General features: G+C 41.9%; 1 protein-coding gene across 3 annotated transcripts in view; it reads right to left on the bottom strand.

Moving 5' to 3' along the window:
• The window catches only part of PCDH15 (protocadherin related 15), a 359,782-nt gene that overhangs the window by 121,027 nt on the left and 224,973 nt on the right, over nucleotides 1-13,782 (bottom strand). For all 3 annotated transcript variants that reach the window (XM_086616980.1, XM_086616981.1, XM_086616982.1), the window contains one exon: nucleotides 109-414. In XM_086616980.1, the coding sequence (XP_086473106.1) occupies nucleotides 109-414 (306 nt within the window). The remainder of the gene's footprint in view (nucleotides 1-108; nucleotides 415-13,782) is intronic.

Genomic DNA, 13,782 nt, shown 5'->3' with positions numbered 1-13,782 from the left:
CAAGTTTCCAATTTTTCACTGCAGTCTCACTGAGAAGTGAAATAAGAACATGCTTAGCAGTGCAGAACATTTACAGAACACCTTCCTCACAGTATAATGCTTTCTTACCTCTATCTGCAGGAAGACCGTGCCTGGTGGTAGATTTTCTGGCACGCAGACCGTGTAGGAAGCATTAGTAAAGACAGGGCTGTTGTCATCAATATCCAGCACCTTGATGGCTAAAGTGAGTGTTGACCGGCGGGGGTCCACAGCTCCGTCTGTGGCTTCAACAATCAGTTCATAGTAGTCCCTTACTTCTCTGTTCAGTTTCACTGCTGTGTAAATGCTACCATTTGACGTGATTCGGAAAAGATTGTTGAAGTTTGCCAAGCTGTAATGAACTTGACCATTGACACCAGCATCTGGATCTGTAGCCTAAAGAAACAGAAAAAAAGAACCATGTTTTAATGCACATTTTAAATACAAAGGACATACCTACACAGGAGTAACAGGGTAAGCTAGGAGAGTATTCTAGAGAGTACTAATGCTTGTGTGGCTATTTGGCACTCGTTGTTTACAGCAGCTTGCCTCCCTCTGATATTTTGCTGAACATAAAACATCCTGCAGAAAAAAATCTCTTAGTTTGCAGTGACAGAAGGTAGGCTTTACTGGACTATTCAGGAGAAAATACACGTTTGGTTGCTCAGCCTCGCACAACTGCACGCAGAAGCAGAAGACAAACCAGATGTTTCTAAAGTCAAGCCCTCAGATACTTCCAATGCTGAAGTATCTTTAGGGTTAGGCGGTGTCTGAGGGGAATTTTTATTTTACATTGTTTGATTTAGGTGTTTCATTGCTGCCCAAATCATACGGAGTACATAGGTGAAACACGGATGCGGCCAGCAGATAGCTAGAACGGACACATTAGTTACAAGTTTTCTTTTCACTTAACGTTTCTGTCACATGTAGTGATATTTTAATCATTGCACTCTGAAGAACTACTTAACTTCCTACAGTTTATCACGTTCTTCAAAACCCAATGTTATCATATTTCATCCTTATTCTTCTACTCTCCGAAGTGGCAGATGATTGCAATAGAAAACTCTTCAGATTTTGTTCAATTGATATCTTTGTCCTCATGTACTGAGCAAAGTCTCAAATTTCAGTATCAGCCATATAATTCTGGCTATTACCTAACTGCCCTCATAGATATGTTTTTCCCAGAGCTACCAGGCCCTCAGTATAGCCTGAATGCTGACCTGCTATTTTCCTCCTCTTAATTAAATTATGGCACGATGAATAAGGTTATGTAAATTAAACAAAGGGCATTCTGTGAGCAAGACATTTTCATTTATTTGATTTTAGACATGAGGCTACAGACATCTAGGAAGATCATAAGAGATTTTCATGTTTTGTTATCAGAACAATTGTCAGGAAGTTTCCATGAATGTTTCATTCCGGTGAAGGTGTTGATTGTAAGACTTTGTAACGAAACCATTTATCTACTAGAAATCAATTAAAAGTTAATTAAAATTGTTAATAAGAAAAATTTCCCTGTGCCTTCCCCCTGCACTACATCAATGCACTAAGCAGTACTGGCAACAACTTCATAATGACCAGTCTATGGAGAACACATCCTTGTAATGGGCATCCTTCAACATATGGTTGATTTGCTTAGTTTAGAAGCAATTCTATTTCCTCCGTGGAAGCAACCAATTTGGGTCAGAAAGATCTACTGGAAAACCATCACAAAGCTGGTCAAGGAGAAACATTTAGAGTATGCAGTAACAGACGTTTAGTCCCACTGAAAGAAAAGGAAAGTATAGGAAATGCAGAGTAAGTAGCAGGGCTTCTGGATGAGATACCAACAGCAGGATTCACCTTCATAGACGTGGATCTCCAACACACCCGTGAGGTCTGTCCTTATACTTAGCCTCTAATTTAAGCCAAAGCTGTGTTATAACAATTACATTGTTAAAGAGCTAAAGTTAAAAAACAAACAAAAAAAAAGCCAAACCACCAAATCTCCCAACTAACAGTGATCTGAAACGCTACTACTAATAGAAACTATGAGAATAAAACATTTTTAACATATTTAAGATTAATTTGGAACAAAGTTTCTGAATAGGCCAATTTTTGAATATAGCCACTTTGCAATTTGCTTGCTAGAAACACGACTACGTGTGTTGTAAACTCATTTGTGCGCATCCTTGCGCGTAAACATCTTTTCCACTTTCTGCAGGACTGTTTTGCTTCCACGCAGAGTAGCAGGCAAACCATCGTCATTAACTCCAATTAAACCAGTTGCTACAGTAGCACCGTAACACTGGCAAGAAGCCAACCAAAGACGTGCAGACACGCATTAGCTCTGTGCATTTTTACGTATCGTAGTCCTGTGCTTCCACAGCACAGGGCAAATTCAAATCTCAGATGGATGTTCTGACTGAACCATCAGATTACGTTGTACAAGTACTGCCCAACCTACCTACAGGCGGCTTTGCGACCCTCAGAGACTTGGAAAGGCCAAAACGTCATCTGTGGCGGCTGCCAAGCCCGTGCCAGAGGCTGCCTTCTCCAGCCCAGACTCCCCTGTGGCACACCAGCGGGGCTTTCCTAACCCCTAAGAGCCTTTCCCTGGCCCCACCCCTTTCCTGCCCCACCATGGCCTCCCCACAGGCTGCAGGAGAATCTGCTCCAGCGCCTGAAGCTCCTCTTCCTCTGCAATGCTTGCAGGGCTGTGCCTCACTCCTCACTGCCAGGAGGAGATGCTTCATTCTGTGTCTCAGAGACCCTACTGGAGGTGCTGATAGGGTGAGCTGTGCCCTTGTGGGGACCTTGGAGCTGGCTGGAGCCAGCTGTGCCTGACCTCTCCTCGCAGAGCGCTCCACCACCAGCTCCAGGCAACCCGTACATGCATAATATGTTTAAAACTGAAGTGCATGTTCTTAAAGAATCAAAACTGATTTTATCGTAAAAAAAAAGCTTTGAGAAAATGCTATTATTTTAGCAAATTAAATGGCTTTTACAGTTTAAGATCTCCATTAATTAGCATTTTATCACTGAAAGCTTGAAGAGAGATAATGTACTCTTTATGGCTAGGAAAGAAAGAGAGTTTTACCTGTTTTCTGAAATAATCCTGTCTCAAGGGTATACAAAGTTAACTCTTTCCACCAGAAAAATCCTTTCACAGAGCCTCTTGGAGCCTGTGGGCAGCAGCTCCATGGAGAAGTCCTGAAGGACTCACTGGTGGCACAGTTACTATCTGGCTTTGTATCAAAATGGATGACTTCCAGTCATCCCAATGTCATCCCTGTGACAGGTACAAGCTGGCACGCACATATTGCAAGCCTTGACTAGAAGAAAAGGGAGAAGGAGGTCTGCACAACAAGGAGCTGGGCTTTCAGAAAGTCCTGCTTCAAAAATCAGCCCTGCTTGAACTTACCACTACCCTTAAAAGAGAAGCCAACGACATCCCAATAAATGTAATACGATTTGCTCTTTACCAACGCTGAGGTGAATCACCTGGGTGTACAGCCACCAGAGGTGGAGAGAAGCAAGCAAACACTTCATCTCTGTATTACCAGAGTCCCAAGGAAAGTCCCAAAGACAAAGCCAAGGAGACTATGGCAGGACTAAAGAGAGGCGAGCTCAAACTCTTACAGCCAATGCGTCACACAGGCTTTCAACCCCCACTCATCCTCACTGATTCGCACATTAAAAGCCTGGCAAGAGTCTTGAAGCTTTAGTCAGTAAAGGGCCACCAGATGATAGCAGATCTTGAAAGGAGCGACAGATCTATTTACAGGCAGAAATGTCTTCACAGCCTTGCAGATGTTGCTCATACAAGGAATTCAGGCTTGGTAGAGGCAGCAGAAACAGCAGGCGTGATTGCTGTAGGCAACACCACCCTCAAAGGCCACAGGGGAGACAGACATCGTAGAAACGAACAAAAACACCCAAAAAAAACCCAAGAAGAGGGAACCAGAAAACGAGGGAAATTTCAAGAGTAACAGAAAAGATCCCAAGATGAGACAATAGCGTCATTATGTAATGATGACCTCAAATGCTGGAGGTCGTGCAAATTTCCTCCAGCCCACTAATGGCTGAGAGGTCCTACACCATCTGCATAACCACATGACCACTGAAAACGGGAGAGGAGAACTGTTTGGGAGGCACCTGTTCTCTCATCCCACCCCTCTGTTTTGTTCCCTGGAGTTTATCTGCTCCCCAACTAACCTCTGAGCCACGCTCCCTCAGCCAGCCAGTCAACCCACCGCCATCTTGCACCACAGCAAGTCTCAGGCTTGTTTCAGTTCAGACCAAGTTTGGCGCTCCTGGGACTGTGACATTCCAGGCATACAGAGACAGTGCAGGTATGAATCCAGGCTTCATGGCCAAAACTGGCCACGTCAGCCTTTCCAGAGTACCCGTTCAAAGGACTGAGCTCTGTGACCTGAGCCACAGCACTCCACACATTCACATCAAGAGCCTCTCCCTGATGTTCTGACTCCGCCATCTGCTCCTGACGTTTCTAGTCAGAGCTTTCTCCATTTGCTCCCAAAAATCTGTCTCCTAGGAAGTATGAAAGCATGTCAGCTCTGAAATCTCTACAGCAACCAGTATCCTTGTGTGTTTTCAGCTGTAACAATGAGATACAAATCATAAATATTATTTTTCTCTGGGCTACACCAACATTTTTAATAATTTATTCTATTAAGTAAGGTCTATTAGGAGTAAAAAAACCCAAGGCAAACACTGAGCACAAAATTGGCCATATTTCTTTCTACTCCCCATAGCACAGTCTGTCTCACTCTAGCTTCAAATCCATAGACATCTGATCTTGCACATATGCATAGGATATGTGCAGAACACATTCTTCCCCGCTGCAATAAGCCAAAGCTGACAAAGGTGAGGGCAGCACAAGTGATAATCCATGTTTCCAAAGATGATCACTCATTCTTCCTCCGCCGCAGTGGGACGTCAAGGCCAGACAAGTGAAGAAAGAACCTACTCATTTCAGCCTTAGCTTCCTGCAAGAATATTTTTTTGTTGCATCCAGCCCTAATCCAAAGGGAAGGAAAGTATCAGTTCAAGTGCCTGTAGAGACAGGGCTGGGGAACAAGAAAGCAAAGGAGCCATCACTCGAGCACCACCGCAACACCCGAGTTCCCACCCATCACATTACACCAAAATCTGTCGGTAAGTTTTGGTGTTCGATCACTTGCCATCACACACAACACACTTGGGAAATGTGGATAGAAAACTAAGCTGACTCTGCTATTCTGGATAAAAGAAAAATTGGAAGCATCCCTCTGCATGCTCAGAGGTTTTCCTCTGTTCTTATTCAAAGAGCCTGTTAGGCAAATTTACTGCACCAGCGTCACGCAACTGAAGAGCTCATAAATTCACTGAAGTCAGTACGGCCCGACCAGAAGGGGTTTTGCGAGGCCCGAGGAACCTGCTTTACAGAGGACTAAGGTAATTTATTTTCTCTACACTGAGAGCATCCGCAGGAGTAGAAATAAGACTTTAAAAAAGAAAAGAAAAAAAACCCACCCCTTGCTGACTAACTCCTCTTGCCAACGCTGCAAGAGATGCAGAAAGATGAGATGCACGTTTCTGCATCTCCCATCTCATTATGTTTATTCAAAGTTAGGAGAAGCATGCTCCTCTGAAGAGTCTCTGGGAACTATTGCTGTTATTCGACTAACTCCTTCGATCTCCAGGACTACTCTCCTTGCCATCTCTCACGGGCTAAATTATAAAATACTGCATGATAAAACAAACTTGGGAACCTAAGAATAGAAATGAATATTTAATATTAAAAATAAAATTAAATATTTTTTTTAAAAAATGAAATTTAATATTTATTTATTATAAATAAACCATTACTTTATTTCCTGGAAAATACATCCCAGATTTACTGGAAATCCCATAATCTACAAGGTGACAGCCTTTATCTGTTGTGCGAAGTTTTAATTTGCATTACCAACTACGCATCAGCATTACTAAGAAAACTTGATGAATATAAACCAACAGTCAGAGTAACAAATTATCTTCCTTCTCAAACAGCTTGAAAACACAATTCTGGGAGATCTGAATTACCAGAATATCTCTTGAAGGATCATTAACTCTGAAATATAATGACAAGTGCTTAAATGTCAACAATATTAATTGTATCATTATCATTCTTTTCAAAAGAAATCTAATAATATCCACAACTCTTGCTCGCAATGGGTAACAACAGGATTTAAGGAGGTTAATTGAGGGTTTACGCTCGGGCTGCTGGAGCTGGAAAACAGCAAAATAACGCTGCGTGTTGTTATTCATACTTGCCTACAAAGCAGAGAGAAACACAACAGGTATGTCCTCATTAAAGCTGCAAGCTGAAACTCTTCTCAGGGACCACTTTGCCACCAGCTCGACTTTCTTCAGATTAAATTTTCCTTCAGGTCTTCGTCAGGGACAGAAGTTGCCCCTGATCTATACTCAGCCCAACAAAAGCTCCCGATATCCAACAGCCTCTCCAGTAATCAGTAAACACTGTAGCTTGAGGGATGGATGGAAATTGTGCTGGAGGACACAAAGGATGCTGCTGGTGGGAGCTGGGTTATTGTTTTCATGGATGATAACATGATTTTTTTAATTATTATGGGTTTAATGGGTTTATTATTATGGGTTTAATGGGTTTATTATTATGGGTTTAAAAGATTCCCAAGCCTCTCAATTGTGTCAAAGAGCAAATCAAGAGTGGGGGGGAGTGCTAAATTGGATTTGGTACTTGTTTTTCAGGGAGATTACTGTTTGTGCTCCCAGGATAAAATTAACATCTCCCAGATGCAGTAAGAGGCCGCAAGTATTTGAAATATTTCTGACCTCTTGGTATTTACTTAAAAATATTTTAAGGAGGGAAAATCAGTCATCCATAAAAGTTTGGAAGTTTCCTTCTGCCCTGTATTTCAGCACAGCTTTTCCTCTCTTTCATTTCTTTTGTTTGCTTTTACACAGTCTTTCATGTCCCTATTTCATGTCCCTGCAATTTTATCATATAAATAAATAAAACTGGACATGGTAGTGCCATCAGGGGCAAATTCTGTGATCTATCACTGGTTGGGCAGTCCAATTGGGTGCAACTGCTTTAAAAAAAATTGGAGGGGCAGAAACGGGACTCAGAGGCAGCATCCTTTACTTCGCCCTACATACACATGCTTTTGAAGAACACTGCAGGTTTGGTCTGTATCCTTCAAGAACTTTTCCCAAGAAGTATCTTACTGAGCTACCAAGTCACACCAGCTTACCATTTTTCTCATAACTACACTCTAATTCGTTAGAGTAAAGGTAGCATATGGTAAATTTTCAAATACAGACATATTTTAGCCATTATACAAGACAGGAAAACCTTTGATAATTACTTCCATAGTCAATGCTAATTTCAGTGCATCTAGAGGATTAGTTTGGAAACCAATTAAATGTGACTCTAAATAAAACTACACAGTAAGATCAGTTAAACGCTACAAGCGAATATAAATTAAAATAAATGAAAATCAGAAAGCTCATGGCTGCAAAAACATGATTTAACGGACTGCTGAATCTCCTACAAAAGTTAATCACATTGTAACACTTAAAAATAGAGAAACTTCCTTCAGTCTGGCACGCAACCAAATCCTAAATGTAGAGACTTCTGCTGCCTGTTTTTACTTGAAAGATGACTAGAAATTTTGCTTTTATGATGAGTATGTTCTTTGGCAACGATATCATCAAGTAATTCAGAGCTTAAACCTATGAATAAACATACTAGCAAAAATAAAACCCAAAGCTTTCTAAATCACAGATGAAATACACTTATATTGTTCAAAATCTCCACATTTAGCTGTGCTCCCAAACATTATCTCTAATACTTTAATCCATTTTAAAGTTATTTTTGCCATTTCTCTAGACTATTGGCACTCCTCATAAGCCCACCTAATTAGAGAACATTAGAATTAGAATCTGAGCTGCAACATAACAGCCAATGTTTGGATTTGAAACTACTTATCTCACTGGTCAGAGTCTTATAAAGCTCTTGGTTGTGTTCTGTTGCCTTCTCTCACTGACAGAAGAATTCTTAAAGGAAACTAGTTTTCTCATACCAGTTACAGATATCGAGGCCACAAGGTCTGAATATTAGAAAAAAGTTAAGACACCTGACATCTATCACAAGAAAACTCCCAAACTCCTCCTTCTTCCAGGCAGTCTTCAAAAAAGGAATCACTAATGCAGACAATTGTTCAAGTCACAGAAGAAGATCTATAATGAGAGACTGCAGTCAAAAGTTAGTGGGCCCAATATAAACCAATCTAATTTGTAAGCTCAGGAAAACCTAATTCCTTATCCCAGTGACAGAAATCTGAACAGCCAAATCTAAACAAACAGAATCAGCCATCAAAATACTAAAAGAGCATGTGTTGGAGACGTGAAACCACTGATTCCAAAGATTTAGTATGGCATCGGGCTGAAATAGATGAAAGGGCTTACTAACACACTGGGATGCAAGGTGTCAGGCAGACAAAACCAAGAATTCCTTTCATACAAAAATCCCTGAACTCTCAGTGGTCAACTGCTGTGAACGTGAAAATGGTTTAAATGCTTCTCTGACAACAAGTATCAAAATTTCAACTGCATTAAAGCACAGGTGTTATCACTCTGAAGACAAAAATGCAAATTAATGCACAAATCCAATACTGGAAACAGGAAAGACAAGAGCGCAGCTTTTGAAATTAATTTAGTTTAAAAAGTCACCCACATTGTGGGTGGCAAGGAGCTTTTTAACCCTACTTGATCTATGTTTTAAGCTCATCTAAGTTCAAGGAACCGCTGTAAAGCAGAGGGAGAGTGGCTGCAGTGGAAATACCCTGGAGGAATTACACAACCCTTTAGGGGTGTCCGTGGAAAGAAGCTAATCCTGCCCAGCACAGCCCGTCCGAGATGGAAAAAAAAATAAAAATCACACAAATCTATGACCGCATCCACTTCTCATGCCACATGTTTGGACTTGAAACCGTGATCTCTACATTGTTTTAAGAGGCTGAAAGAATTTGTTTGTTAACAAACAAATGGAAATCCAACTAGAAGCACATGGGATGATGACATCGACTTCAGCAATGGCTGTCATTTCATTTCTTCTCATCATCTAAGCAGAGATGCAGCATTTAATAATTATTGTGACAGCTAATTATACAATCTGAGAGACTCTAAGGGGAAAGAAAAATAAAATTAAGTTAAAATATATAGTGAACACTATTCATAAAGGTTACCATTTTCTGCATTTCTCATCCTTTTTACATATCCCCTTCTGGGTGAGAAAGAAGATATTCCTCAGGACTTCTTATTTTGAGGAAAGGAAGGAGCATACCGTTTAGCTTAACCCAAAAGCAAATCCCAGCACCTCTGCTGTACACACCTTGAAGCAGCATTCAGCCAAGCCGACACGAGCATGCCCTATCATGCACAGGCGGAAGATTCACGGCAGACTCTGCGGATACAGTGACTCCAAGAAGCTACAATTCCTCCACCATGACCAGGTATTAGGGGCTGACAGAACTGAGAAGGGCTGGGCAAGAAGCAAGAATAAACGCACTTGTGACAGGTCTGGAGCACATCCAGGCCCTGTTGGAAACACTCTCCCCTCTGCACGTCTTGTCTGACGTGAAACCATGGAAGCCTGCATGTCATCAGCATCTCTCTGAGAATCTTATGGGAGACTGTGCCAAAAGCCTTACTAAAGGCCTCGCTAACCTATCATGTAGACAACTTTCTTAAGAAGCTTGCGAGGAGATGATACCACAGAAGTCCTATCCAAACGTCCTCATGATGATCCAATCGCTTACAAAAAACTACAGGGAAGTTACAGAAATGAGCACAAACAGGAGCTCACGAAGAACAGTTTGTGAGCTGTTTTGCACCGGAAAGTTGTAGCCCATTCCTACACGCACAGACCCTGCACAGTCACACCACTACACGGTAAGGGATTAGCGATACAGATGCGCACATTGCAACCAAACACAGAAGTCTGAATTTCCTCTGGTTGTGGTCCATCTGCCATACCATGATTCTCTGAATTTAGGTTCCGATCAATTTTTTACGGATCTGACTTTAAAAGCCTAGCTGCTCGTATTGCTTTTACATATATGAGATGAATTCAAAACACACTGTTAGGCAACGTATTACACAGTGAGCAGTAGCCATGGCCTCACTCCAGGTATTTGAGATTTACTTCAGAGTCCGTGACTTTACTCTTCACCAAGGGCTTAATTCCTTTCCCTCACAGACTCTCCTCTCCTGCCCATAGATCTCCCTTTTTTTGCTGGTCTTGCCCATTTTCCTCCACCTCTAAATTTTCCTACAAGTTGTCTAAAGGTACAGAAGACCTAAGAATTTAATTTCAGTAGCTGGTATTTTTAATACAGGTAAGGTGTAATCTACAGAGCAGGTTGTGGGAAATCATATTCTGTCCTATGAGCCTTCACGAAGAAAACTGACAACGGTGATTTAGGTAAAGTGAGATTCCTTTCCATACATTTTACAGCAAAATCTTGTAATACCTCATCAGCATTTGAAGCAATTTTCCTGTACACGGGAACACGGAATCATTTAGTTGTAAGGGATCGCCAGAGGTCATTTAGTCCAACGCAATAAGCCTTACTGACAACTGTCAAATTTAAACTGGGCTTTAAATCATGAGGCTTGCAGGGTTTACCACCTTAGGACTTGAAATAAAAATAGAAGCTTGTAAGAATTCACTGATATTCACAGACAGAAAGCTGTTAGGAAGCTGGCATCATAATGACGTTTCATTAGCGTTCAAAAGTGATAGCTTGCTTCTTTACACGACACATTTACATCACTTATATACCAGTAAAAGAAAATGTCTAGAATCCATAGACTGGTGCCATACAGACCATCTCTATCTCATTCATCTAACAGTTTTGCCTTGCTTTGTTCTGTAGTGCACAGATGCTATTGGATTTATACCACAGGTGTGAATTTCCATTTATTACATAAACAGAACATTAAAATATTTCCATTGTACCATACAATCAAAGAAAGCCCTCCAAAGCTCGCTCTTGCAATAGGTAGAATAGCTCCATCCTAAAGAGCAACTTACTTTCTTTAAGCATTTCTTTTCTCACTTAAACAAAGCAGCAGCTGACAGAGGTACTACACACTGTTTGCAAACTGTTTTAATTACTGGAGCTTATTTAGACTGTCTCCATTTTGGGGAAAATCTAAGGTTCAGGGATACTTGAACATCTGGTCAGGGGTCGGTTTGTCCCCTGCTATGTAATTCTTTATGCCTATTTTCCTTCTCATTTCCTTTCATGTCCCTATCTACCTCTCGATACCAACATATTCAAGTCGGAGAGTTCGAACAGTGCTGATCAGCGACACAAAAATATGGCTACAATACACAAACGATGGGGGTGTGTGTGAAAGAATCTGGGTAAACGTAAAAAAAACAGATGAATAAAAACTTTAGGAGAGTGATTTGTTTCCTCTCCTGGGCCCCATTAGATCAGCAGCTCCTTATTAAACCACGGACAGCATTTTTAACTCCTGTAACAAACTACTCGGGACTGGTTTTCGCTGAACAAGACTGCAAACCTGTTTGCAGGTTTTGCAGTCGATACATTGATCCTCACCTAAATTCCACTCCACCTTTTCGCCTCCTGTGTACCTGGTACTGATAAATAGTACACTGTACAGTGCAAATCATTCAGATGCCCCATCTTCAGCAGGACCTCAGCTGTTTTCAGACTGCAATAGACAACAGGGGGCCTGAATTTCATTTTCATGTTTCCCATTTGAAGCTTTTTGTTTCCTGTCGGTCCTTTGTAGAGAACTTCATTCAGCAATTTTCCTTCTGTCTTGCTAGGGGATCCCCATGATCAGACACGAAAGAACAGCAGGGAATCTATTACACCTCCGACTGCCCCAATTTAGACAACACTGTGTAAAATAAAAGGGATTTGAAACACATCCACTGTGCTTTCAGCCTCTTCCTTCCCAGCTTTTGTTCTTTTAATCTTCAGTATGCTCCTCAAATGCCCACAGGAAGGGCTCCTATACGGTGCCTCCCACAACTCCAGCTGGCAGACAAAGAGCCATCGAAGTGGCAGAGTGAGAGCACTTCAGAGCGTGAATGCTGCCCCCCTGCCATAACAAGCCCTCCCCTCTTAGACAGAAGAGCTTTCCTTGCCCTTGTTCCGTGTCTCCTTGGGAAACAAATTCCCAAACATTACCTAAGCCCTCATGAGAACCCTTTTTATGTCCAACTTTCCCACTCAGAAGAAAGCAGAGCACAGAAATCTCTTGTCTGCGGCAGGAATTACTCATGGGAGCGTCAGACCTAACTGTCTTACACCCCAAATTGCTTATAACCTCACCTGCATGAGGGGAGAGGGGACAAAGGAGGGTGTGAATGCGATCCAGCACTGGCTTAGAACAGATGAGCAGTCAAGAGACATGAAGTTTTGCAGGCTCGGGATAGGGAAGAAAGAGAAAGCCCATACAGAAAGTAAAAAATAAGATAAATATTTCAATAGCTGTTCATATGTTATCTAGACTGTTTCTAACATTTTAACATAGGTACTGATCAGTTTGTTACAGCTTCACCTTACTACTTAGTGACATCATAGAACATATCCCCAGACTTAGCGGCATTACTATCACGTCAACTGGCAATTGTAAAAAAAAATATTTTAAAATTAAAAAATAATAGTAGCTACTGCTAGTAAATCATATAATAACTGATTTGGGTGGATCTTGCATGAATAACAGAATGGATTTAACTATAAAATGCATTACAATAAGTCAGCCGATTAGAAACAAAATCAGTTTGGGTGGAAGGGGTCTCTGGAGGTTGTTTGGTCCGTCCTTCAGTACCCAGGTCATTGCTTATCTCTTATTTCCTGAAACAGCCCAAAACTTTATCATCTGCTACTGAGGGCAGTGCTTTCCTGCCCCGAGACTGACACTGGGCTCAGGCAGCTGGTGATCCCGATACCAAACCTCACGAGTAAAATACACTTGAGGCATCAAAGGACATGGAGCTGTTGGAGCGGGTCCAGAGGAGGCCACGAAGACGATCCGAGGGCTGGAGCACCTCTGCTATGGAGACAGGCTGAGAGAGTTGGGGCTGTTCAGCCTGGAGAAGAGCAGGCTCCGGGGTGATCTTATTGAAGCCTTCCAGTGCCTAAAGGGCCTGCAGGAAAGCTGGAGAGGGACTTTTGACAAGGGTGTGTAGTGACAGGACAAGGAGCAATGGCTTTAAACTGAAAGAGGGGAGATTTAGATTAGATACAAGGAAGAAATTTTTCACTCTGAGGGTGGTGAGGCACTGGAACAGGTTGCCCAGAGAAGCTGTGGCTGCCCCATCCCTGGCAGTGTTCAAGGCCAGGTTGGATGAGGCTTTGGGCAACCTGGTGCAGTGGAGGGTGTCCCTGCCCATGACAGGGGGGTTGGAACTGGATGATCTTTGAGGTCCCTTCCAACCCAAACCGTTCTATGATTCTGTGAAAGTAGCACCTTCTCCATACCCTTTGCCACTAGGTCCTCTGCCTCAATGAGCAGCAGGGCCCACACCTTCTGGGGTCTTAACATAAAAATCTCTGACTATATTTTTCCCCATGGTAAAATAGGAAACCTACCTTCAAAAGGGAAAGGGACACCACAAAACCTGTTTGTTGGGTTTTTTTTCTTTTTTTTTTTTTTTTTTTTCCAAATTACCTCTATCACTGCTTACTCTGGTGGATTTCAGGTTTCTGT

The sequence above is a fragment of the Tauraco erythrolophus genome, chromosome 9 (assembly GCF_009769465.1).
Source record: "Tauraco erythrolophus isolate bTauEry1 chromosome 9, bTauEry1.pri, whole genome shotgun sequence".
Taxonomy (NCBI): Eukaryota; Metazoa; Chordata; class Aves; order Musophagiformes; family Musophagidae; genus Tauraco; species Tauraco erythrolophus.
The sequence above is the reverse complement of the archived record's forward strand: the minus strand, read 5'-3'. Positions and strand labels throughout refer to the sequence as shown.